This window comes from Agelaius tricolor, unplaced genomic scaffold (genome assembly GCF_023055355.1).
Source record: "Agelaius tricolor isolate 1412-34295 unplaced genomic scaffold, bAgeTri1.0.p SCAF_2, whole genome shotgun sequence".
Classification (NCBI taxonomy): Eukaryota; Metazoa; Chordata; class Aves; order Passeriformes; family Icteridae; genus Agelaius; species Agelaius tricolor.
This window is the reverse complement of record NW_027269262.1, coordinates 47,610,354-47,635,913: the sequence shown is the minus strand read 5'-3', so window position 1 is coordinate 47,635,913 and position 25,560 is coordinate 47,610,354. Positions and strand designations below refer to the sequence as shown.

The following is a 25,560-nucleotide window of genomic DNA, read 5'->3' as shown; positions in this document are numbered from 1 at the left end:
ATCCAAAAGCCAAAACACCTTTAAGTGTTAGCATTAGAGGATAAGATGTTATTTCTGCATTTCCTTGCTCAAACTTGTTGTCTATTGTGTTTCAGAGCAAATTAATGTCACACAGTTATTTCATCAGAAAAACTAAGTGAAGTTATTTATGCAATGGTGAAACATTCTTTAGAGACAGTTATAACCAATATACATTTTAGAGCAATCTCAAGTGTTACTGAGACCTAGAGAAAATATTGCATTTGCTGTAGAATAGAATAGGTCTGAACATCACCCCAAATTACTTCTATTTTTTTTTCCTTGAAAATACATATCAAAGTCAATAATATACTTGCACTTGAAAGCAAGAAATCCCCAGGAAATGGATTTCCACTACAGTGAAAGGTACCATATTTAAGTTTCAGGATTTAAACATATCTACAGAGTATCACAGTTTATCATTATGTTGTTGCTATTGACACGTGCAGTTACCTCTGGAGACTGAACTCACATTTGGGGGTCAAAAGAGAGAGTTCAGTCTTCCAATGTCCTAAAAATTTCTGGTTTGTGCTGTACTCTGCAAACTCCTACGAAATTCCAAACTGACTAAAGATATCAGTATTTACATAATGAGCTCAATAGACATGTACCTGGAGTAATGAAATCACATAGGAGTTTCTGCAGACAATCTTCATTCCTACTGAGAAGGGTCAATAAATCCAGTGCAGTTCTGTCTGAAATCAGTGAGTGGCATTACAAGGGTCAGAGACTGATTTTTGACATTAGAAGAGGCCATTACGAACATCCAGTCTGACCTTTGCATAAAGCAGGGCAAAGAATGGCTCGATAGCTTGAGATCTTTTAGAAAGATAGCAAGCCTGACTTTAAAGATTTTCTAGTAATGGAGATTGTAATCCAATTCTGTTTAAGTGATTAATTGCCTTGGCTGTTACAGAAATGCATTTTATTAGAAGATAGAGATGGATCGGACCATAAGGCCACACACAAGAAATTCTTTGTGCTCTCTTTAAATATAAAAACTAAGAACCACACATTTCCCCCTAGGCTAAGTAGACTTGAGTACTTTATTTAAGTTATGACAGAAGACAAAGATTATGTGCTGTTTCCAGGCCCCTATGTCTGGCTGATGGCCCCAGAGTCTGCTGTCCAGCCAGCTTGTGGCACAGAGGCCAGAAAACTGAGCTCCCATCTCACCCCACACCCTACCCCTCACTTCTGGAGCTGTGCATCTGGTGGAGCACAGGCCCTCCTGTGCTGCTAAGGGATGTGGGAGCTCTCCCTATTGCTCACTGTCGGAACCCAGGAAATTCCTCTGGCTGCCCTGGAGGACTTTAGCCCCTGCCTGGGGGGGGTTCAGAGATCTTGGCACAGAGCCCAAGGCCCCTGTGCCTTTGATCTTTACCCATGGAAAAAATTACCAACCTTATATGAGGATTTACAAGCCACAAAAGTTTAAGTAGAATGATAGCGAATTTATCACAGGGTGAAAAATAGATTTTTGAGGTTTTTAGAATGGGGGCTTGGGGTACCAAGATGGAGGAATTTGGGCGTGCCTTGTCCTTTTTTCTTCTTCTTCCTAGCCTCAATCTTCTGGGTGATGTTGGCACTTTTAGATTGGTTTAGAGTAGAAGCTCACTGTCTAACATATGTGATAGGTATTGGAAAGTTATTGTAAATATTGTACATGTAGTTTTTAGTACAAAAAGGTAACACCGCCCTGGGGGCAGGAGGTGTGCCTCAACCTGACCTGCCAGACAGACCTCAGCAGGTGAGAAAAAGAATGCCATAGATAAGAAATAATAAACAACCTTGAGAATGACAACAGAAGAATCCTGACTCCTTTGACTGCCGGGCTGGGAAAAAGAAGCTTGTACCTATCTCAGAGTCACACTGACCAGCAGAGATTCTGAGAGCTCACCACACACAAGACAGGGAGCTAAGCCATGTGAAGGGCTCCCATGCTCAGGGCAATTTTGGCTGTGGCCAGCATGGCCTGCAGCCCCACAAGGCAGAAGCTGCACTGCAGGGTGCACAAGCCACCAAGGACAGGCTTCTACACCCAACCAAATATATTTTTTCCTTAATGAGAAAGGCTTTGTCATTCTCTCATCAAAATAGGCGTTCTGATTGATATTTACTGGGCTCTGTGTGACCCATCTCTATCATCTTTAGCGTGGTTAATTGGAATTATTGAGCGGCGCCCGGCTCTGGCAGCCTGGGATTCACCCCTGTTGGGATGCTCCTCACCTGCCCGCCCCGCACGGCTTCTGTGCAGCCTTGCTCCCGTCAGACTGAATTAAGCTGCACTGTCAGGAGCCAGAGACCCTTCAACAGTTTTCCAGCACAAGCAACACTAAATTAGTGTTTGGTAATAGGCTGCACACTGTTTTGTAATAAGAAAATATGGATGGTTCTATTTATTCCCTCTCACTCCCTGCGATGATAAGAAATGTTCTAATTCATTATTAATTTGTTCCAACTATTTCTGGTAAATGTAAACTATGAATAACTTTAGCTATGCCATTAGCAATACCTCAGAACTATGGATGGATTTTTGGTTCTGGACACAGGCACATGGCAGTCGCACTGTTTCTAAAGGTGTACCCAAAATTCTGTCACATTTGGGAACAAAATCAGAACTTGTCATTCACCTTGGGCTACAGCTGCATCTAAAGCAACCTGGAACACAAAAAATATTGAGACTGTTATATGTCCAGTATAAATTATTGTATCTTGGCAGCACTTGTGAAACTTTGTGCGATCTGCTTAAGGGTTTACCCTACCCCTGAACAGTGGGCCAAATAGAAATGAGAGAGGGGATAGATCTGCTGCCAGTGCTAAAGCCTTTTATTCTGCCCTGTGGACTAGTGAGGTCTTTAGTGGCATTTTATAGGTTGTTGGCTTTAGCAGAATAGGCCTTTGGAATATTAAGTCTTAAAATAAGTCCTTTATTTGTTGTTCTTTTTGCCTTTCATAATTTTTTTCTAGTTTTCATACATAAATGATTGATCAAAGAACCACTGTCAGAAAGCATCAAGCATAATTCTTTTCTTCTCTTGCAGCATACGACTTTATTTGGGTGAAAGATGAAAGATTATAAATAAATCTATTGGTCATCCAAGGAAATTTTCTGCACAGGCATAGCGTGGTGGTACCTCCTCATGAAACTGAGCCCACTGTTTGGTCATTCATTTATTTAAAAAGTGATTTTCCTGCCTTTGTGTTTGGATGGGAATGACTCTGCCTCTTTTTTTATTGTTGTAGTCATCTGCCTTCATTTACTGGATAGGGGGAGGAGGACACCCACGGGGTAAGACTGAACACTGAGCTTCTGTGTGGGCAATTATGCAAGACACAGGCAACCCACTGGCCTTGTCTCGCCGTGAGTTCTAAGCAGCAGCAAGAGCACAGTGACTGCACTGCTGGTGCTCCTACACTGCTGCCCTGGCAAGTACTGTTCTGCCTCCTCACTTCAGAGAAGGAGAAAAAAAAAACAACCCAGCCTTTTTTTTTTTGACTGTTTGCCTGGAAGTAAGGTTATAAAAGGTAGCAAGGAATTACCTTAAAGATTCCCATCACAGAGACTTTGCTAATGCTTGGTGGTCTCATGCAAAGAGGTTGGCAAGGGTCCTGGCCACCAAGTGAGGCTTGCTCCTATCATCTCTTGAGAGATTTGTAGTCCCAATACTGTCCCTGGTTGTTGTTCTCTCAGATTTTTTTTTGTAGTTTGTACATTCTGCCCAGAACATCCCTGGGTGACCAAGCTTGTCTGAATTGCAGCTTTGCCCCTTTGGGCATGAGAAAGCACATGGATGTTTGTGCTTTCTCCAGTGTGCCTGAGCATTTTGCTGCTTTTACCTAAAGAAAGCATGAGAGGGAATGGTTTAATAAAAGAAAAACAACTCTGTGAATGAAATACTTCAGCTCTTTCTGTCCCTGAGTGGACTGACATCTAGCCTACAGGAGGAAAGTAGGGCTTTCCCACCTCTGCTGCAAGTTCAATGCCTTGAAGTGCCGAAGTGTCCTCCAAGCCGTGCTTGAGCTATAATATCCTCTGTTCTGCTGCCAGGCTATCTCTAATCAGTCTTTTTCAGATGACCACAGCTACAGCTGGAGGATTTAATGGATGGGTTAATCTCCCCTCTGACAAGTTCATCCTTCCCAGGAGCTGGCCCTTGGGGAGGAAGAGGATTCGGGAAAGCCAAGAAAAAGTGAAGGCTGGCATTACATTTGTGAAACTGGTGCAGAGAAGTATTCATTGCCATACTGGTGAGCAATAGGTTTCCCAAGCCACTCCTGTAAGAAAGGAGGCCTGGCAGAGATAGGTACAAGATGGATGATAAACCCATAATATGTGTGTGCGTCAGAGAGAGAGAGACAGCTGGTTGGGCAGGATTGCTTGCTTTTGAGAAGCATCCTTTTCTATATTGGCAGAAGTACATGTGTCCTTTCATGATAAAATTATGTATTCCGTGTACATAAATTCTTCCAGGTTCTTTTAAAAATATGCAGCTAAGTTGGGATATACTGAAAAAACATGAATATAGCGGCTGGACATCCAACCACTGTGTATGAGATATCTGGCTTTATGGACCAATAGAGTTTCCTGACAATTTGATAAATTACCCATAGTATATTTTATAAAATATGTATAAATATAAAAAGGGGGTTGCTGAGGAGTCGAAAAGATGCCCATTATGGTACATGATGAAATATATTCCTTTGAATTAGAATGATAGCAGCAAGGTTTCCAGCAGTCAGTTGCAGTCAGCTGCAGTTGGGCTTGACAAGGCTTACAGAATGTAAGCTCCCCTAGAAACTTCTATAGATTTATAATGCTCTAGTTAAATAAAATAGGTATTTAAAATAGAATACTTAGATAAATTAAAAGGTCTAATTTAAGCTAGTACAGGGAAGATGAAAGAAATTCTGCCAATAAAAAACCCCCTGCTTTTCTTTAGATGCTGCCTTAGGAATTTGCCCTAGAGGCAAGAATTATATACCTTAAATCCCTCTCAGCCTTGAAATGACAGTTATTGAGAAATTTACTTGTACGCAGAGACCAGATTAGAACCTTTACTTCCTCAGCCTAAACCGCAGTCATGTCATAATCACATTCACTTTGCACACACACCCCTGTGACGTAGACTGAGCTGCTATGAAACTTTTATTGGTACAAACTGTGTGTGAGTTACTCACCATAAGTGACAACTTAGGAGATGCATTTTTTGCAAACCATCCTGACATTGCTGCTGCATGCACGGCGCCAGGGTGGCATAGGGTCTCTGTGTGGGGTCTGTAGCTTCAGGTTTGTTTTATGGGTATCTCTACCTCTGTGCTGCTAATGCCTGCTATTCCAGGCATCCTCATACTTTCTGTAAGGATCTAGGGGAGTGGGGATGGAGGACAGGAAATGCGGCTGTATCTATCAAGAGTAGCTGAAAGTAGCTTTTCTAAAGTGAAAACAGCCACAGCTTTAAAATGTATTACCTGTGTGTGTCTCGTCTCTTTGGAGAGAAGGAATGTTTTTTCCTGTCGTTTAGGCGGAGTGTGCGTTCAAGCCTTCATCCTGACGTGATTCACACAGTCCTGGCCACACAGGTTTCTAGAAAAGCCCGTGTTTACCCGTGCTACCGCCGAGCCGTGACAAAAGAAACCAAAACCACCCCGCCACAAACCCCACCAGCCCCAAGGCCCGGTGCAGATGAGCAGCGGGCCGCCTTTCCTGCTGGCTGCTCTCACGGCCGGGCGCGGGGCGTTCTCCCCAGCCCAGCCCGGCCGGGGCACGGGGCAGCCCCGGCGCGCCCGACGGCGGCTCGGCGGCGTCGGCCGCAGGCGCGCAGCTGCCCGCGCGGTGGCGCCCTCCGCTCACGGACCGTGCGCGCCGCGGGCGCGGCGGGGAAGCCCCGGCGCGGTGCGGGACCTGCGGGAGCCGCGGGGCGACCCTTTTCCTAGCGGGAGCGGTGGGGTGCCCCTGCTCCGGCGGGTCACCTCTCGCTCTCTGCTCCAGCGGGAGCGGCGGGATGCCCCTTTTCCTACCGGGAGCGGTGACCCTTTCCCCAGCGGGAGCGGCGGGGTGACCGCTTCCCCGGCAGCCCGGCCGGGCGCCCTGCCCTGCCCCGTTCCCTCTCCTGCCAGCGGTCCTTCGCGGCCCGAAAGGCCCGGCACAGAATGACAGCGGCGACAGCGTCCCGCTCCGTCCCTAGTCCCGCATCCCCGCCCGGGATCGCGTCGTTGGGCATTTCTACGGGAATCATTCATTCACGTCAAATTTCCTTTATCTCCGGAAAATATTGAAACCTTAAATGACCGTAATAGGAATGTAATTGTATGGTGTGTTCTTTGTTGTTGTTGTTTTTGAGAAATCGATTTGGGCTCAAATAACCTATCCAAGCATGTTACACCAAACCCATTCAAATAGGAAACAGGAGAACTATATTATTGCTGCTTCCTGAACGCTCTGGTTATGATCCCAATAATTAAAATGTCTAGTAATGGCTCCTGAAGCCTGTATTTCTTTGGGTAATTCTCGGAAATGAAGGGCACATTTTCGGTCGCAGATGGAGGGGAGTGCGGAGACAAGCAGCAATTGCAGCGGCTGGGAGCCCGCCGGTGGCCCGCGCCCGGCGCATCACTTCGGGGGAAAATTATTCCGGTGGCGGGGAAGTCCCCAGAGAAGGGATTTCCTTCCCAGTCCCTCCGGCAAATCAACTCTTTTTTTTTTTTTTTTTTTTTTTTTCTTTCCCTCATGGCGATGCTCTTCCCTCCCTCTCTGCCAAGTGCTGCGAGCCGCACATCTGTCTCTGCACAAGGCGGAGAGACGAAAGGGTCGGGCCACGGGAGTGAGGGGAAAAGCCGCCCCCCTCCTCCCCCGGCAGCGCCGGCCGAGCGTGGGACCCTCCCTGCGGCGGGGCCGTGGGGCTTGTCCTTTACGCCCCGCGGCTTCAATGCACGCAGAGCGGTCACCCCGCTGCTGGTTTCCCGGGGAGGGATGCCTTGTGTAATGGGAACAATATTAATAATCCTTAAAAAAAAACCCACAAAAAAAACCCAAACAAAAAACAAAAGACAAAGGAAAAAGAGAAAAGAAAAAAAGGAAAAAATAAATGGGGCGCCTGGAAAAAAAATTAGGCACTTAAATTCTTAAATCTCCGCGGAAGTGGGGGTTTCCGAGCCGGGGCTGCTCCGCCTGCGCGCTCAGCCCGGGCGGCTCCGCGGGGGCCTGCGCCCAGCGGCGGCCCCGGGCTGCGTGTGGGGTGAGCTGGCCCCGCGGAAAGACCCGGAGAAAGCCGTGGGGGCGCCCAACACGCCGGGGGACCCCCACCCCACCCCTCGCTGCTCTCCTCCGCTTCCCTTCCCACGTCAGGTAAAACTTTATTGTGGCGAACATCCTTTTAGGTTTGTGCGGTGGGGCTTTTCTGCGTGTTTGTTTGATTGTTAGGTTTTCTTTTTCTATTTTTTTTGGGGGGGGGGGGAGGAAGTGTGAGTTGGTGTTTATGAGAAGCTTTATGACTCCTGATAAGCTCATCTTTGAGGACGACACAGAACTGTGTTCCTTGAGGAATTGGGGTGGTGACGTCTTTTCTGATACCCGATTATTACGTGACTGAGAAAAAAAAAAAAAGGCATTTGATTCATGAATAAAAATCCGGACACCACTACGGGGGCAACAAACAATATTGCCCGTCCTCTAAGGTAACAAGCAGGCAAATGTTTACGAAGAGGGCTCTTGCCGAAGCGGGGTGTTTGCAAAGATTTTCTTGCTAATTGCGTATCAGACGGAAGGCTGCGGAAGGCTGGTCAAGTTTGGAGCCACCGAGCAGGAGAAGAAGAGAAGGCTGAAGGCGCTCAGTGAGGGGAGAGATCTGGGGAAGACAACATCGCACGCAGCCAGCCCGCGGCTCCCGCCTCCGCTCCCTCCCGGACTCGCTCGCTCTCTTCCCTCTCCCCCAGCGCTCCGTTCTCCGGCGACATCTCGCTCCATCCCTCTTTCTCAATTCCCTTGTAGACTCCACTCCAGATCTGTGCTGCTGCCCGCAAACTTTTTTCCTTTATCTTTTTTTTCCCCCTTCCTGTCTCTCTTTTTCTTTTTGGAGTGGATAGCCCTAAAACCAGCAAACAACTAACTGCTGCCGCTTCTGCATCTTCTGAATCCCGCCGGTCCTTCGCCCATAGGAGAGGCGATGTCACGAGGGTTTTAACTCCTTTTGGACGCAACTTGGGAGAGAGCTCGATTTCTCTCTCCCTCCCCATTTTGGGTCTTTATTTTTTTTTCCCCCCCAAGACCTGCCGTTGTAGTTTCGCAGCCAAACGCTCTCAGTGCCGGGTGTCTAGAGTTTAATGGTAAGGACACGAGGTGGCTCGCCGGGCCTTCCCGCAGCGGTCCCGGGGCGGGCGGGCGGGCGGGCGGGCACCGACGGGGCGGGCGGCGGCCGCAGCTCTCTGCGCCGGGCACCGCTCCGCTCCTCTCCGTGCCGCTCCGCGCCGGCACCCGGCTGCCCAGGGCGCTTCTTGTCCCCCGGGGCCGCTCTGCCTCATTTTCCGGCAGGCGAGGCCAGGGTGTTGGTTAGCCGTGGGGTGGTTTCTTTGGGTTTTTGTTAGTGGTAGGGTTTTTTGGTTTTTTTTTTTTGTTTGTTTGTTTGTTTTCGGGTTTTTTCTTTTTTTCTTTTTTTCTTTTTTTTTTTTTTTTTTTCACAGCAGTTTCTTTTCCCTCCCGCACAGAGTGGCAATGTGTAGCAAAGCGATCTTAGCACTTCTGGTCTATGGCATAATAATGCACTGCAGCGTCTACTGCTCACCTGCGGCCGGACTTCAGTACCCGGCGCTCAGGTAGGTCCGTCAGCTGTCCGGGAGCTCCGTCGGGATCATTTCAGCCCCCCTCAGCCCCAGCTTAGCTAAGGGCAGCGGAATCTTACCGGGGAGGAAAATGAGAGGGGATATAGAGTAGAGTTACCAAAGGACATCCCCTCCACTTGGGCTGTGCGCCCACCCCCTCCACCGGCTGCAGCACTGGCATCCCCCAGGTCCGCTCCTCGGGACCCCGGCACTGTAACCCACGGCCTCTTGTCCCCGCTGGCGTCCCCGAGAGCGGGGGCACCTGCTCTTCTGCGTGTCGGCGGGAGCGGGCCGAGGTCCCGGCTGCGTGTCGACGGGGCCCAAAAGCTCCTCTCCCGTCTGCCCCCTGTCCTGCGGGGCCTTTGGCAGCCTCTGGTTGCCCGCAGCTCGCCCGGGGTGAGCGTCGCCTGTCCGGCTCAGGGGGAGCGGGGCGCGGGGTCGGGTGCGCCGGTGTCTGCAAGCGTGCGGGAGCTGTCACGGTTCGTGTAGCGGGATTGGAGCTGGTGGGGATTCTGTGTCTTCCCCTGTTTACCTGGCTGTGTATTTCCCTTTCCTAAGAGGGAAAGGGGCTGGCACAAGGTTGTTTGGTTTTCTATGCTCGGAGTTGTCTTGCTGGGCTCCAGCGCAGGCTGATGCCTGTGCTGTCCCTTTCCAGCTGGGAGCTTTGAATTCCTCTGGGCGTTTGAATTCCTCTGTGTTTGGGGCAGGAGTGGAGGACACCCAGAGGCACCAGCACAAGGGAGTTTCCTGCGCTGGTCTGCGGCTGGGGGCTCAGGGCGCCTATTCCGGGACGGCCGCTGGCAGCCTGTTCTCACCCTGCTTGTCGCCAGCTCGGGCGACCGGTGCTGCTTGGCTTGGGGGAGTTTTGGGCTCGGTGCTGTCGTCCTGCTCCACCGGCGCTTGGCTCTGTTCCGGGGTGCCCTGCGGGGGTCACTGCCGTGCGGTGTGCGGAAATGAAGGGGGATGGGGGGGATGCCGGGAGCGCAAGGTTGTCCGAGGTGGGTGTCCTTTTTGGGGCTCCGAGCTGTCCTTGCAGTAACTGGGAGCTCGTCGGAGCAGCCCCCGTCATCTTCCTGGGCAGTGCGGCTAGGGGGCAGCGGGCTCGGTGGCCTGAGGGGCCATTAGCCGGCAGCAAGCCGGCTTTCTTCATTCAAGCGCCTGAATTAGCAGGAGTGAAACACTTTAGCGGCATCTATTATTAATACCTCCGCTAAAGCTCACAGACAAAAATAGCTGCCTGTAACGTGCAATGACCTACATCGTACTGCAGAGAGGGAGGCAGAGAGCGGGGGCTGGGGGGGCTGGGACACGCACAAAACTGGCGAGATCTCAAAGGGCAGAGGCACCATTCAACGAAAAACAGCAGGCGAAGCCCCCCCGGTCCCGGCGGGCGCTGCGGGGAGGAGCGGGGCGCGGTCCCCACCGGTGGGGCTGCCGCTCACCGCCCCGTCTCGGCCGCGGAGGCTGCTCGGCTCCAGCCCAGCCCCTGGCACACAAACGCGTGTGTGCGCGGCAGCCTGCGCGCCTGGGCGTGCGCTCCGCTGGGGAAGCAGCAGCCACGGCGGTGGCGGAGAGGGGATGCATCCCGGGCCGGGCGTGGGCCGCGGAGGGCGGGGGGAGGGGGGGATGCTTGGGGGCTTTCTTGGAGCGCGTCTGACGGCGGGTGTGTTCCCTCCTCCGCGGTCCTGCCCCGCAGAGGAGAGGGCGGGGATGGGGAGCGGGCGGGTGCAGGGAGGGGATGGGGCAGTCGGACGGGGCTCCCGGGTCGGCTCCGCCGAGGGGTGGCCACCGAGGCAGCCGGAAGCCGGCAGCGGGGAGCCGAGCGGAGCGCCCCGCGGAGCCCGGCTGACTCCTTTTCCTTGCTGCTCTCGTTGCCAGGCTGGAGGATGAAGTCTACGACGAGGACGGGAACACCCTGCAGGACTTCGCCTACGACCAAGAGCCCCTCGGTATAGCGAATCCGTCCTCCGTGATCGGCGAGATGTACACCTTGTATTACCCACCGGAAAAGAGGTGACTGCAACTCGCGGGGTGTCAGGCGTGAATTTGGAGTAGGGAGAAAAACGGGTCTGGCAGAACCGATTGGGGGAAAAAATAGTAATGATACCTAACAAGAAAACAGCAACAACATCAAAATAAAAATCCCGAACCCAAACGAACGACAATACTGCCCAGTGTAAAGCTCAGAAGAAGTGGAAAAGCCGCCTTACCTCCAGGAGCGCGGGGGAGGGAGCGGGGGAGCCGCCCGCGCCGCGGAGGGCTAGCGCTGCTCCCGCAAACGGAGCAGGAATGCCCGGCCGGCGCGGAACCGAGCGAGCGCGGCGGGGAGGGATCTGGGTGGGGACGAGGGGTCCCGGGGGACGCGGGGAGATGCCGCCCTCCGCTCGCTGGCGGAGAGGGATGGTCACTGCTCCCGCCCGGGCTCCCGCAACCCGCCGCAGCCCGCTCCCGGGCCTCGCCGCTCACCCGCGGGCTCTTCCCTCTGCCCAGGCACGCCGATGGGATCTTCAACAAAGCCTACAGGAAACTCCTGGGCCAGTTATCCGCCAGGAAATATCTGCACTCACTGATGGCCAAGCGGGTCGGGTAAGGCTCTCTGCTTGTTCTTTTCCGCGATGGGCGTTGGTGCTGCTGGAAGGGCCGCGGCTGGGGGGGAACAAAGCTGCCCCGGCCGGGGTCGGGATCGCGCTGCGCCCGCGATGAGGCTGGTGGAGTCCGGCTCCCCGAGCACCGGCTGCCCCTGGCCGCTCCCGGCGCAGCGTGAGCCTGGCTGTCAGCGCGGGTGTTCGCGGAGGCTTGTTTGGGTTACTACGCTCGGGCATACGGATGTATATGTGTGTATATATATGTTTAGATATAGATATATACACACATGCATGTCTATCTATCTATATATCTATATCTATATCTATATCTATATCTATATCTACATCTATATCTATATCTGTATCTATATCTATATCTACATCTATATCTATGTCTATCCCTATCAGTCTATCTACCTATATGTTTCTATAAATTTTTATAGTCAGCCGATTTAAAATTAGTAAATTGGGCAGCCCTTACGGTTTGCTGGGGGGAGCAGCTTATTATCGACAGCGATGATCGAGGGCTCAGCTGCAGCAGCCGAGGCTCGGTTGAAGCCCTGCGCGCCCCCAGCTGCCGGGCGGGGCTCCCTGGGGCTCTCCGCCGCCGGCGGGGCACGGGCGAGCCCGGTGCCACCCGCTGCCCCTCGGCAGAAGGTAACACGTTAATGAAGCCCCAGGGAGAGCGAGCAGCTTTGGCGGCCGCAATGAATAATTCATGGCGGGGAGATATTGTCTCTCCCGCCGCCACCGCCGCCACTTGCGCGCACGGCGTCGGGAGCGGGTTTCGGCGCGGCCTTTGTCTCCCCGCGCATCTTGCGCGCAACGTGTTGCGCCGGGGCCAGCGGCCGGCGCGGGGCTGCGCGGGGCAGGGGGCGGTGCGGAGGGGCGCGGAGGGGGGCGGAGCGGCCCCGCCTGATGCAGCTGTGCTTCTCGGTGCTTGCAGCGGTGCCAGCGGCGGCCTGGGGGACGACGCGGAACCGCTGACCAAGCGGCACATAGACGGCATCTTCACGGACAGCTACAGCCGCTACCGGAAACAAATGGCTGTCAAGAAGTACTTAGCAGCCGTCCTGGGGAAAAGGTATAAACAAAGAGTTAAAAACAAAGGACGCCGAGTAGCGTATTTGTAGCGATGTGAGTAACCAGCCACTCCTGTGTATACAAAGTCCTAAGAGAGAGAGAGAGAGAGAGAGAGAGAGAGAGAGAGAGAGAGATAAACCCAACAACAACAACAACAAAATCTAAACAAAAACAAAAGTCATTTCCAAACTGACTGAACAATCACCGCTCCTGTGTTATCTAAACATGTATTTATGTATGAAGTAAAGCCATTAAATGAATATTTTGATAATAATATTGTTTTTCTTTTGTACAAAAAGCACTAGAGAAACGCACAGATCTACTTTGTGGACCAATCATTAAGTTATATATAATATATAAATATATATATATAAATACTACTAAGAATAGTAAAGAACAATTCTTCATGAAAAGCCTGCACAAGAACAAGAATTCGCCTGAGCTGTTTATGTTTTTATATAAAATAAATAGAAAAAAAGAGACAATCATTGTTTTGAATATTACTCCTATTTTTGTAACAGAAATTAAAAGGATAGTATTTTTATCCGAGACAGGGTCGAAGACATTAATTTTCACCATTTGCTACTGTATATAGAGGAGGATGACCTGCTCCCAGGGGAATTATGAGGAAATTGATTTGGGAGAATTGGTGAAGCAGATTCTTCCCCTGGTGAGTCTCAAGGCAGGCTCCTTTGCCACTAGCCTCTCTGAAGGGGCAGCGTCCCCTTTCTTCTAGATTTCGATTATTATTTTTTTCTCTCCTGCTTTCTTTGATTCCAGTTATATCTCTATTAGTGAATCCTCAAACAATGAGCTTAGAGGATAATTATCTTGTGAAAACAACAGCTCGATCCAAATTGTGCATCTCTGTTGCCTATTGGAGGGAGAAATAGTTAAAAAACCCAAAACTAAAATAATAATAACAAAAAAAAATTCAAAACAAAACCAAAAATAGCCAAACTCAAAACCCCAACCCCCAAATCCCGAACCAGCAGCAAGGGCAGTAAGTACTAAGCCCCGTGCACTGCTCTTCTGGCTGTCTGGGCAGAGTTGCAGAACAAAGCCAAAGCAGAGACAGGACCCGTTTGGAAAGAGTGGGGAAGTGAGCGGGGGCGACCCCCGGGCGCCCCGGGGCCGGAGCCTGTACCGGAGCCGGTGCCGCAAGGGTCGAGGTAAGACGAGGCGATCCCACCTCCGATCCGCTACCCAACTGCCCCGGGCAGCTCGGTACTGGACCTGGATGCAAAGTACAGTGTGTTACTCTCCAGTGCTGTCCATGCTTCTCATCATGTGTAATAATGAGCAGGGTTCTCGCCTTTGCATTTTTCGGTCGGAGTTGCTCTTTTCTTTGATTGCTTTTTCTTGTAGGACCTCCCGCCTCTCATCCTCTCTTCGAACTTTTCCGAGCTCTGTTTAACCCACCTGAGTCACCTTTTTGGGTTATGTTCTTTTTGGGAAAAAAAAAAAAAAGATTGTGAACGCTCTCTCACTCCTTTGTTCTGTTTTATGCAAGCTCTTATTGTACAAGTTTAGGAACCCCTGTTGTAGCTACCACTAAATAATTATGCACTACTACGAAAGTTTTGTTCCTTGTTTATTGAGTTTGGAGGTAAAATGTATTTTTCTACATTCTGGCTTATTGCTTAGTAAAATTTATTTCATAAAACAAACTTTTGTCATAAAAGAATGTGTAGTGTTCACCTGTGGTCCGGTTTCTAACGAGATAAACCATTTTCACCTCATCTCTCTATGTACGGACTCCTATCTTACCGTCTGCCCGGGGGCTGGTCTCGTCCCCCGCCCGGGCCGGGAGCGAAGGAGGACACGTAGGTACCCGCTTCCTTCCAGCTCACCACACAAACCTTACAGGAGTCTTTCCAAAGACAAAACGAGCCCTGCATCCAAGACGCCGGAAAGCAACCCCCCAACCCCCCAGCAAACCCTCGCGGGTACAACCTTCCTTCCCCGGCCAGGAGGAGCGGAGCGGGCCGGGCAGAGCCCGTGGGGGCGGGCAGGCGCTGCCGGCACCGCCCGCCCCGTCCGGGCCGCGCTCGCTGCCGGCACCGCCCGCCCGCGCTGCCCCGCGGGCTCCGGCCGCGCTCCCGGCCCGCCAGGGCGCGCTCCCGGGGCGCGGGGACGCGGGGCGCAGTGTGCAGCTTTCGTGCCTTCTTTTCACCTTGTAAATCGCCACGAGTTCACGGATGGCATTTAGTGGCCCTACGATGCTGCAACACATCGGCTTGCGTTTTAGTTGTCCTTCTGTTCTTTGGCTATGGGCAGAGTGCGCTGTGTTTGTGTCGGCTGTGGTATAATGACATAGGGCTCTCTTGACGTTTTGTTTATGACCTTATCAGTTAGAGTTCAGTGGCTAGTCGCAAGCATTATGAAGTGATCACTTAGATTATTATCCTTTGTACGATTTCTTTTTTTTTTTTCCAGAAACGCCAACAGCCTTACCAAAATTTGAGCAGATTCGAGATACAGTCATAGTAGGTAGATGTTAGTCTTGGAGAACTTATTTTGTGTGCAAATGAATATAAAAAAAACTTAAACAAAGTATTATTACACACATGATATCTATAACTAGGACTTTGATAACTGTTATATAAAGTGTGTAAAGTTTGTATTAATAAATTTTTGTAAACAATGCAATTTCGTCTAATGTTTGGGGGAGAGAAATCTAGAACCTAACAGTGAAAGCTGCATTTCATTTAATTTGTTTTTTAATTAGTTCATTATTAAGCAGAATTCTTCCACAATGTTTCATGCCTGGGATATCTTTCTCATTAAGTTTCCACATTTTATCACCTCTACTCTGTTCGAGTACACTAAACAGAACTGCTGGAGTAAAGAGCCTAGTCCCACACACATCAGCTCAAAATGCTCTCTAAAATGTGCAAACCAAACTAGTCGGTGCCTATGGTCCATTCCTCTAACAATTCCTGTGCTTAGAAGCCGTTTATTTCAAGCGGAATTGGTATGTTTGATGAGATCTTCTCCTAATCCGCTTTTAATGAACATTCTGTATGCGATAATGTGCTTCCAAGTGCCACCCGGCTTGGGCAACGGCAGCATCTTTCTTCGGATTAAAGATGTACTAGGTGTCCTAAAAAAATTACACTGCAACACGACAAAGAATTCCTTGAGTTTTTCAGGGTAGTACGTGGCTACAGTGAAAAAGCACAGGGTAGTTTGTTGGCACAAAGTGGAGGTCAGAACCCAAACCTTCACTTTAGCTTAGCAAGAGCTGCTTCTGTTAATTATTTTTATTGTATCTCCGGGACTTCACTCAAATATGTTGAAAAGTAAGAGCAATTTGGTTTAAACCAAACTCTATTTCTTTCTAAGACTGTACAATTCAAAAACAAAGCACAGGAATTTAAATGACAATTTCTTAGCAATTTATTTTTCAAGTCGAGGATTTGAGACAGGCTGGTCATATCCTCTTTGCCATGAATTCACCTGCTAAACAGTATTTTACTGACAAACTGGAAAACACTGAGAGAACTTAGCTGATGATGCCAGTGGTACATGTCAGGAGTTACTGCAAAGTGAGATAAAAGCATTGATTAAATGCAGACCAGGTCAGAGAAGAATGCCAACCCCCTATGCCCCCCAGAACATACCTGTCGAGGGGAGGGGGAGATGTGAGTGGTTCCCCAGGCTTAGAGAATAACAAAATCCAGCCACTGTTTCCCAAAACCAGCATGCAGCAAACACCTGCTCTTAACCTCATTTAGGGATCACACATATAACTACACTACATTTCCTGCCCATCAAAACTGAAAATGTCATTAAGACAACCAAGCTGGATACCTTCTTCATATTGGTACCCAAAGGATGAAACTTAGGATCGGTCCACCTGAAAAGTAAGGTCTTCATCAAGTGCTGGTATTTGTTGAAGATGGGCAAAAGATGGAAATTCTGCTGTAAATCACATAAACATAGTCCTAGCCTCACTTCACTGAAGTTCCTCTTTACCAAATCAAATACAATGTCATGGAAATCTCAGCTCAGTTCCCAGTGAATGAAAGTGCCATCTTAAATGTTAGCCTTGGAAAATGTATGGTACTGAGTCTTATAGTATGGGTTTTGTGGGGATTACTGGTGTTCTGTATACTGCTATAGAGATAGGAGCAGAAATGGATAAAACTGGCTGAGGAAACAAGAATGGCCAGGCAAGACATGGTTTTGGAGCCTCATATTGTAAAAACTTTGACTGGTATTTAGTCAAAGTGATAAAATCCAGTTAGGTAGTAAAGAAGGCTGCTGTAGATTCCATCCCTCAGAAATGGTACAACACCACATCTGTCACAGAGCTACATAGGTCATCAAAACCAGAAAAGCCAATTTTTTTAGAGCTGTGTTGTGAACTCAGATGCAGACAGTATCTGCATTTCACAAGATTTGCTTGTGAGGGTGCTGATCTCTCCATGTGCCTACAGAACCTTTCAGTCTTCTTCAAAACATAAAGTTTGTCTATTGTCTGTACATGTTCTCACCTAGAATTAGGGAAAATAGGAAAACAGGAAGAAATTTTATCTTTTGGGGGCTTGCTACTTCATACCTTTGCAGCTTAGTTTTCAGTTATAGGATAAATAATTCAGTCTTCAGGAAAAACCTTCAGGGAAAGCTCAACCTGGAAAATGTAAAGGCCTCACACTTAGCCTCTAGAACTACATGTCCTCTGAACTACACTCATGGATTTTTAAGACCCAAGTGGACTCTTATGATCATCTACTCTGTTTTAGATAATACAGGGCATAGGATTTCATTCAGCATTTCATTTCTGAATGAGCTATTCTGTATGACAGCAGTATTGATTTCAAGGCTAGCAGGGATGGCAAATTTACTGGAGAAGTTGTTCCAAATGTGGCAGTTTAGCACTCTGTTCTTTGTCTCATTTTTGAGTCCAAGAGATTTGTAGCCTGCTGAAGAATCTCTAATGCCTGTGGATTTCCCTCTCCACACAGGTAGTCTTAGGCAGTGTTTTGCTCTTCTCTGTGCCCTTTCTTTGAGGTAGTGAGCTTGATCTTTAAGTGATCACCATGAGGGAGATTTTCCTCAGGTGGCACTATCTCTGAACCATTTGTATTTATTAACATCCTTGCCAAAGTGTTGAGACTTGAAATGGTTACAATACCTAGCAATGATCACCTTGAGGATGGGACAAAAAGTAGCAACTTCTTTAACCCCTCCTTCTGCAGGCACTGCTCATTGCTAACAAGGGTTGCTTTTGCTCTCTTGGCCATTTTGTCATGCTGTGAGATCATGACCTGTTCATAATCCTCTCCCACAGCTAGCTTCTTTTCCAGATGATTACTTCACATGCACAGAAGCCATGGCCTGGAAGAGACGCCATGGTTCTTGATTCCTAATTTGTACTATTGTTTTATGTTGTGTTAAAGCATTTTTCCCCAGTTATTTTACCTTACTGAGCTATTACTTCTCAAAACATTCATTTTTTTCCTGCACCAAGACGATAATGTGCCATCTCAGCTGTCACCTGGCACCCCTTTCTGCCACCTTTGGAAAGCAGACCCTTTCTAGCAATGCTGCTTGTGTATTCATGCATTGTGATACAAGGGCTCAATCCTGCTGCAGTGCAGATCTGTCTAACTATTCCAGATAGGGATTTGACCCACTTGTAAGTGCAAATCCTGTGACAGAGCAAGTCAGAGTGACTCATAGCAGGTTGCTGGCCAGATCTCCTTTTGCACTTGGGTTCCTAGAGGCAGTCCCATACTGGCATAGCTGAGGTCCCATCCACTGTAAACCTATGTGGGACACCTGAAAGTACTTTTTGATAGAACCATGGCTCAGTTACTCACCTGGAATACACAGACAAGAAAAGTAGTCCATGATGTATTAATGGTAATGTGGTTGAACTGCTGAGGTAGAATAAGTGTAAAACCTAATTCATCTTTTGAAGTAATTAGTTAATTGGCTACTGATAAGATTCATCCAAATGTAAAAATGGAATTTAGTTTTGAGCAAGGATATTTGAGCACCAGAAATAGGACAGTTTACAAGCACTGCTACTTATGTTTACCATTTATGCAATAGTGTTTGTTGTGCAACTTCAATAATGAAATATCTACAAGACATAGAGGTATGATTCTCTGAAACAGCATAATTCCTTTGTGAGGACCACAGCAAAAAGACCTCTTTCTCTTCAGGCTCTGAGAAGAGTTTCGGACATTCCTTCAAAAAGAACTTCATGGAGGTTCATGGTAGTATAATTAGAGGAGTGGGACAGAAAAATGAGAGTAACTTCTGGCTCTTCTATGGTTGTCCAGTGTTTCAGTATCAGGATATCATAGAGTATCATAGAGTCATAGAATCGTAGGTCCCTTGTCCCCCATAGGTCCAACTGTGTTGGAAGGGACCCATCAGAATCATTGAGTCCAACTCCTGGCCTTGTGCAGGACACTTCAAAAATCACACCATGTCCCTGAGAGCATTTTCCATACACTTCTTGAACTCTGTCAGGGTTGGTGCTGTGACCACTCCCCTGCCAAACTTGTTCCAGTGCCTGACCACGTTAGGTAAAGAACCTTTTCTTGATATCCAACCTAAATCTCTCTTGACTCAGCTTCATGACATTTCCTTGTGTCCTGAAACTGGTCACCAGAGTGAAGAGATCAGTATCTGCCCCTCTGCTTCCCATCATGAGGATGTTGAAGACTGCAATGAGGTCTCCCCTCAGTCTCCTCCTCTCCAGGCTGGACAAGCAAAGTGACCTAAGCTACTCCCTGCATGGCTTTTCCTCCAAATCCATCACCATCCTTGTGGCCCTCCTTTGGACACTCTCTAAAAGTGTAATGTTATTTCTATCTTGTAGTGCCTGAAATTGCCCTCAGCACGCAAGGTGAGGCTGCCCCAGTGCAGAGCAGAGCAGGACAATTCCCTCCCTTGCCTGGTTGGTGATGCTGTCCCTGATGCCCCCAGGACACGCTTGGCCTTCCTGGCTGCCAGGGCACTGCTGACTCAGATTCAATTTGCCATTGACCAGGACCCCCAGGTCCCTTTCTGCAGCACTGCTTCCCAACCTCTCATTCACCATCTATACACACCACCAGGGTAGCCCATCCCAGGTGCAGAATATCCATCACTTTCCCTTGTTGAACTCCACATGGCTGGTGACTGCCCACGTCTCTAATTTGTTGACCTCTCTCTGCAGGGCCTCCCTGCCTTCGATGGAGTCAGTTCCTCCTAATTCAGTATCACTGGCAAACTTAGTATTCCTTCCAGTCCTGCTTCCAAGTAATTTATGAAGATGTTGAAGGGCCGAGGATGGAGCCCTGCAGAACTCCACTAGTGACAGGTTGGCAGTCTGATATCACCCCAGTCACTCTAATCCTTTTTGCCCAACCTGTAAGCCAGTTACTCACCCATCATGTAACATGGTTATCCAACTGTGTGCTGGACATTTTATCCAGAAGGATTCTGTGTCAGACAATATAAAAATCTTTGCTGAGGTCCATCTACTGGCTTTTCTAGATCATCTCGGTGGGTTACCCTGTCATAGAGGGAAATCAGATTTGACAAGCAGGACTTTTCCCTCGTGAAGCTGTGCTGGCTGTGACTGATGACGGTGTTGTCCTTGAGGTATTTTTCCATACCTTCCAGGTATTCCAGGATAACATTTTTCGTGATTTTACTGGGCACCAAAGTGAGACTGACAGGTCTCAGTAGTAGTAGTTTCTGGGGTCATCCTTCTCATTCTGAAAAATGGTGACAACCCTATTCAAGAGGATATGAGGAACTCCATAGGTACAATTTGATGGGAAAGGATGTAGCATAAATAAACACCTTCCTGCTGACATCCCAAAAAATGGAAATTTGAACTGGAGAAAGGAGAGGGACAATGAGAATTAACAGTTTTATGAGAAAGGAAATTTCCATTGCCATCTTCCACAGACATCCAAATAGCACCTTGTTTTTCTCATTTGTTGGACCAGCTACTTGGGAGTGGAGGGCCTGCTGATTTCAGGTGCATGTTGAATGATAGAGATATTTTAACAAAAATTAATATATTTTTCCCTCTCTGGTACACATTTCTGGAAGTCTTGTGCTTTGTCTTCTGACTCTGCTCGTATCAGATAGATTGGTCAACATCATATCCTGTCCACGTTAGCAGGATTAATATGCTTCTCTGATAGCATATATCCATTCTGATATGCATATTTATAGATGGAGAGGGCAGACTGAAGAAATAGTTGTCCAGGCTAAAGGGTTTGCTATTCAAGATTTGACAACAGATCTAAATATATATTCATTTTGGACAGATTAGATTAGACTCAGCCTATGGATGGTCTCTGTTTTGACATTTATCTCCATGGTGAGAAGAATGGTTACTTTTGAGTGGTAGAGTTATGAATAAATGACTGCCTTTCCCCCAGGAGTGAAGATTAGTGTCACAAGAAATCAGCCATCATGTATGTTATATGCTGAATGTGTACTCTCTCAGCTCCCACTGCTTGGATGGGATTGAAACTTTCCTGACAGTTTGAGAGAATGAAGAGTGCTTGGGCGTTGTGGCAGTCAGGCTGCTCTGAAAACAGTTAAACTTCTAATCAGCTGTGAGCTCTTATGTCACCAGCAAAATAACAATATATGCAAATGAAACTGTAAAAATAGTGCAAAGAAGCCTTTCTCTCCCTTGCTATGAGTATATATATATATATATATATATATATATATATGCATATATGCATATGTGCATGTATATACACATCTTTCTTAAGCAGACAAGAATGAGAACACATTAAATTTCTGATATTTATGTATCGGCCATAGCTAAACTTAGACACAACATCTAATTTACACTGACGTCTTTCTTTAACAAGTTTTGTAAGACGAATGATTTAAGTTCAAGGAAGTGCACTGAGTCATCTGCACGGTGGGCCAGTGGCTGAGCTAAGTTTAGAATCAAGGGGAAGTTTGGATCTTCTGGCTCTAAGTTTTTCCCTTTACATCTCTGCTTTTCTCCTTCTCAGTGCTTAAAAAAAAAGAAACTTTCTTCCCAATTTCTGTTCTTTTCTTACTTGATTTTTTAATGTATACTTGGTTCTCTATTTTTTAATAGTAAATCAGACAGTTTAATTTAATGAACTATCTGAGTTTTTATAGTCAGGTTAGCTGATGACCTTGCAAATAGTACCTTGAGACATCTCTGTTTCAGGAGTGCTGAGATTAAAAAGCATAAATGAAAAACGTGAGGTCTGTTCAAGCGATACCTGAGCAAAGCAACATTCCCCAGTCTCAAGCAAAAAAAAACCCAAACAGATGATGCTGAGCAAAGTCAGTCCAACCCAACCTACTCAGCACAACCTCTGTTCATATCTGCCCGATATAAAACTACACACAGTCACTCTCTTCAGCCTTCCTTCCTCACAAGATTTTCTGTGGGCCAATGAGTTTCCTGCCAGCCCAAGGGTTTCATGCAGGTTATGGAACACCATAGCCTGAGGAATCCAGCTCATTCCTCCTCTGAGAGACACCTCTGAAACCAGACTCATGGCCAGAACAAGGGAAGAACAGTGCATTCTCTCCATAAATGAGCTGCAGCCAGGCTGTTCCCAGGTTATGAGTCTTTTTGCTCTGTGTCAGACCCAGGATGCACTTCTTGTGCCACCTGGGTTAGGGCTTCATGGGTTCCCCTCCAGACTTTTGTCATCTGTCCCTAGCACAGCCCAACAGATAGATTTTACAAGGCACAACTCATCTCTGATATAAATTGAATGGCTAATCTGCTTTTGTACAACTTCTGTAGATTTTATCTTTTTTTTCTTCTTGGGATGATAAATACACAAAAACTAAGAAAGGCTGGCCTGACTCTCAAAGGTTATGCATGTTTAATAATTTCTGGTGCCTCTAGTTGATTTGGTGCATTGCTGTGTTTTGCATCAGGAAAGAGCCATGGCACAGCTAAGAGGTGATTACGCCCAGGACTTTGTGTAGCATGCTGTATGCAGGCAGGTGGAACAATTAGACTGAAAGGAAGCAGTTTTCTGATTGTGTTCCACTTGCTATAATAAAATGTAGTTATGTTTTTTACCAGTTTCATTTTATTCCTTATACTTCAATGACAGCCTTATTACACCACTGTTTATGTGTTTTTTTAAAGCTTAGTCATTGTTTAATCTTATAAACAGAGAGTCAACTTCATGACTGATAGTTGTTGCACCTCACTTTATTATAAGAGTACTACCAGGGCAACCTCATGCTGTTGTTACTTCTCAGTAGAGCTGGTCAGAAAAAACAAAAACATTGGAATCTATTGGATCTATTGAAACAATTATTAGTATGCAACAGGACCACAATTGCATTTGCATTGTATTCAGCTTTATTTTAGTAATAATGATAGTATTAATGTCAGTGGGGCCAAAATAAGAAGGAAAATGCCTGCCCACTCGACCTGAGTGAGTTTCATCACAGTCTGACCCTGTCTCATTAAAAAGGACTTTTCCAACATGTACAGCCTTTTTGTATTCTAGATCAGTGGTTCCTAAAGGGTGGGCTTCAGAGTCAGAAAATCACAAAACTCCCTTGTAACTTCACAGTGAGCAGCTGTCACCCTGTTAAGATAAATGCTACCTTTTATAAGCTGCAGTTACTGTTCAGTTTTCTCCACACTCCTTATATCGCTGCTTTGACCTAGTCTGAGTCATTCCCTGCATGGGAAACATTTCTTCCTGTGGGCATACATTATGACTGGGGTTGTGTACTGTTGAAAAGGGATAATGCATCCTCTGACTCCTCAGCAAAATGCTTCTGCCTGGAATTAGGATGCACACACAGTGAAGACAGAAGTCAGCAGGAGTTGGTTAGATTCCCCTGCTATATAGGTAGACTACAGGTGGAAAAATGGTTTTTAAATGGCAATGAATACCATGCCTGGGCTCGGGAGAGGCAGGCATGAGCTGCAAGTATGAGGCAGGAGGAGGGGGTGCCCAAAGGCTCTGCTGCATCTGTGTGCAGAGGCCCAAACAAGAAGAGCTTTGTTCCACCACCTTCGAATTGTGAGAAAAAAGAACGGATTGCTTTCCTGCTCTGCTCTACTAGCAGGACCATAAGAGCTCCCATATGGACCAGGCCAAAGGCTAGCCCAGCAGCCTGTGTCTGATGGTCATCAACAGTTTCAGAAATGTCTCCGAATCTGGGCATGCAAAAGGGCCATCTTTGCCAAGATGAGCATCTGGCCATCAGTAAATTAAGTACTAACTACTCATAAGCTGCCTTTATACGGGTGTCTGACACACCAGGGGGACATCCATTCATTTAGTGGTTACATTTTAAAGTCCATTTTTATTTTTACTTTATTTCATCAATGAATATCCCATTCTAATTAGGCACTACAAATTCTTGTGCTTTGATAAATTAGATTGTTACATGTCTAGCCACCCTCTGAAGACACCTCTGAGTATCTATAGTCAAAGTATCATTACTTGTATATTCCAAGACAGGATACACGTTGGCTATTGGAGATGATGGAAAAAATCACAGCTCATTAAAATACAAATCTTATCTGAATTATTATTTTCTGTCCATTCTTCCTACCCTGTCCTATCTATTCTTCCTACTCTACAATTTAGGGATCTTTAAAATTTCTTGCTATGACTTTCAAGCTGTTTATAAACTTTGTGTTTATACGTGGTACAGCTTTTTGTGTCTCAGGACCATTCTGACTTCTCTTTCTCCAACAATGCCTTTAAGAATGAGCACCATGAGAAAGCACTGTATGATAGCTTTGTTGTGCTTTCCATACAGCTCCAAAGCCCAAGTTTGAAACCTAGGAGTGAATTTTAGCAACTAAACCACAAGTAAACCCACCAGTGCTTCAGTATGCTTTTGTAATACAAAGCCACATATTTGAACACCAGCTTCAGGTGTTTCCACATCTTGCCCAACAACTTGTAGTGATTATTGTGAAACATTGACAAAATCACATATTTTTCACCCAGTCTGAGACTTTCACCAGCTTGGTCAAAAACTGGAATTGCTTTTCTTTTGAAATTTTATCTTTTTTATATGTATATACACACCACAGAGACTATAGTGTAGCCATGTGGGCAAAAAGAGATATCCCTAAAACACCTGTTAAGATTCACAATACCCACAGAATGACATATTCCCTTGAGTCTCAAAGGAGACTTGCTGCTGGAGCTTGCTGCATTTCATGGCTGAAACTCTTTCAAGTACAGATTCCCTCTGGCTTTCAATGACTTTCTGCATGCAGAGAAACCTGCCCAGCCTCATTCTGTAGGAATACAAAAGAGGCAGGAAATGTGGCTGCCTTTCTCTGACCACTTGGAATTAAGATACTCTCATCACAGTGAAAGACATAAGCCAGCAGGACTTTGTTAGAGTCTGGTTGCCTTAATCAGAAAATAAAAATAAAATCTGGTGAGCTGAAGATGTCCAGATGGGTTTATAAAGAAAAAAATAACAGACTGTGTTCTTTACCCCCATGACAAGAAATAATTCCATGTTGGTGATGCTTCCACAACCTACCACCTCTGCTGCCACCAGGGCAGCTTGCACAGCAAAGAGCCTCTCATGGCCATGAGCAAAGGCAAGTGCAAGTCCATGGATTCAGCAGGAGGTCTGCATGTAGCTCAAAAAGGGGAATAGTGCTGCAGAATAAGAAGATATCTACAGGAAAGAGGACTCAACTCAACCAGCAAAGTTGGTTGGTGCCAGCACAGAGTCAACATGTGGTCAGGGAAAACTTCAGGTAATGCTTTGTATTGGCAAGGAGCTGAGCTTCAGCACTGGGGTCCATTCTGATAGGGATGCACACATATCAAATTGTCTTGTGCTGACAGATCTATCACTTTGTTGAGTAACTTATGCCAACCACATGGGAAAAGCCAAGCTGATCAGAGAGTGGCTGTCATTCTATAGTGAGTGTTTCATCTTGGTGGAAAAGAGGGTGCAATTAATATCAGATGATTCAAAAGTGACAGATACACCGAGGTTAGGTTGGGTTCTGGGGTTTTGTTATGTTTCCAAGTCAGCAGAAAGTCATCAGATTGTTTTTTAAGAAGCA

At 47.1% G+C, this 25,560-nt stretch overlaps 1 protein-coding gene across 3 annotated transcripts; it reads left to right on the top strand.

Moving 5' to 3' along the window:
* Positions 1 to 7,216: 7,216 nt before the first annotated feature.
* ADCYAP1 (adenylate cyclase activating polypeptide 1) lies at positions 7,217 to 15,155 on the top strand. Of its 3 annotated transcripts, none has more exons than XM_071417936.1 (5): positions 7,217 to 7,366; positions 8,722 to 8,829; positions 10,714 to 10,848; positions 11,326 to 11,421; positions 12,367 to 15,155. In XM_071417936.1, exons 2-5 carry the CDS (start codon positions 8,729 to 8,731, stop codon positions 12,551 to 12,553), a joined length of 519 nt encoding a protein of 172 aa, XP_071274037.1. In that variant the 5' UTR covers positions 7,217 to 7,366; positions 8,722 to 8,728; the 3' UTR covers positions 12,554 to 15,155. The 3 variants fall into 3 exon arrangements, with proteins under 3 accessions (XP_071274037.1, XP_071274028.1, XP_071274019.1); XM_071417927.1 differs by lacking the exon at positions 7,217 to 7,366 and adding an exon at positions 7,489 to 8,343; XM_071417918.1 differs by lacking the exons at positions 7,217 to 7,366; positions 8,722 to 8,829 and adding an exon at positions 10,070 to 10,215.
* The last annotated feature ends 10,405 nt before the right edge of the window (positions 15,156 to 25,560 follow it).

Excerpts from the sequence above, each read along its gene's own strand:
- ADCYAP1 (XM_071417918.1), top strand. The coding sequence starts at position 10,085 with ATGACCTACATCGTACTGCAGAGAGGGAGGCAGAGAGCGGGGGCTGGG. Across the intron at positions 10,849-11,325 it reads TATTACCCACCGGAAAAGAG|GCACGCCGATGGGATCTTCA; the intron begins GTGACTGCAACT and ends CCCTCTGCCCAG. Across the intron at positions 11,422-12,366 it reads CTGATGGCCAAGCGGGTCGG|CGGTGCCAGCGGCGGCCTGG; the intron begins GTAAGGCTCTCT and ends CGGTGCTTGCAG.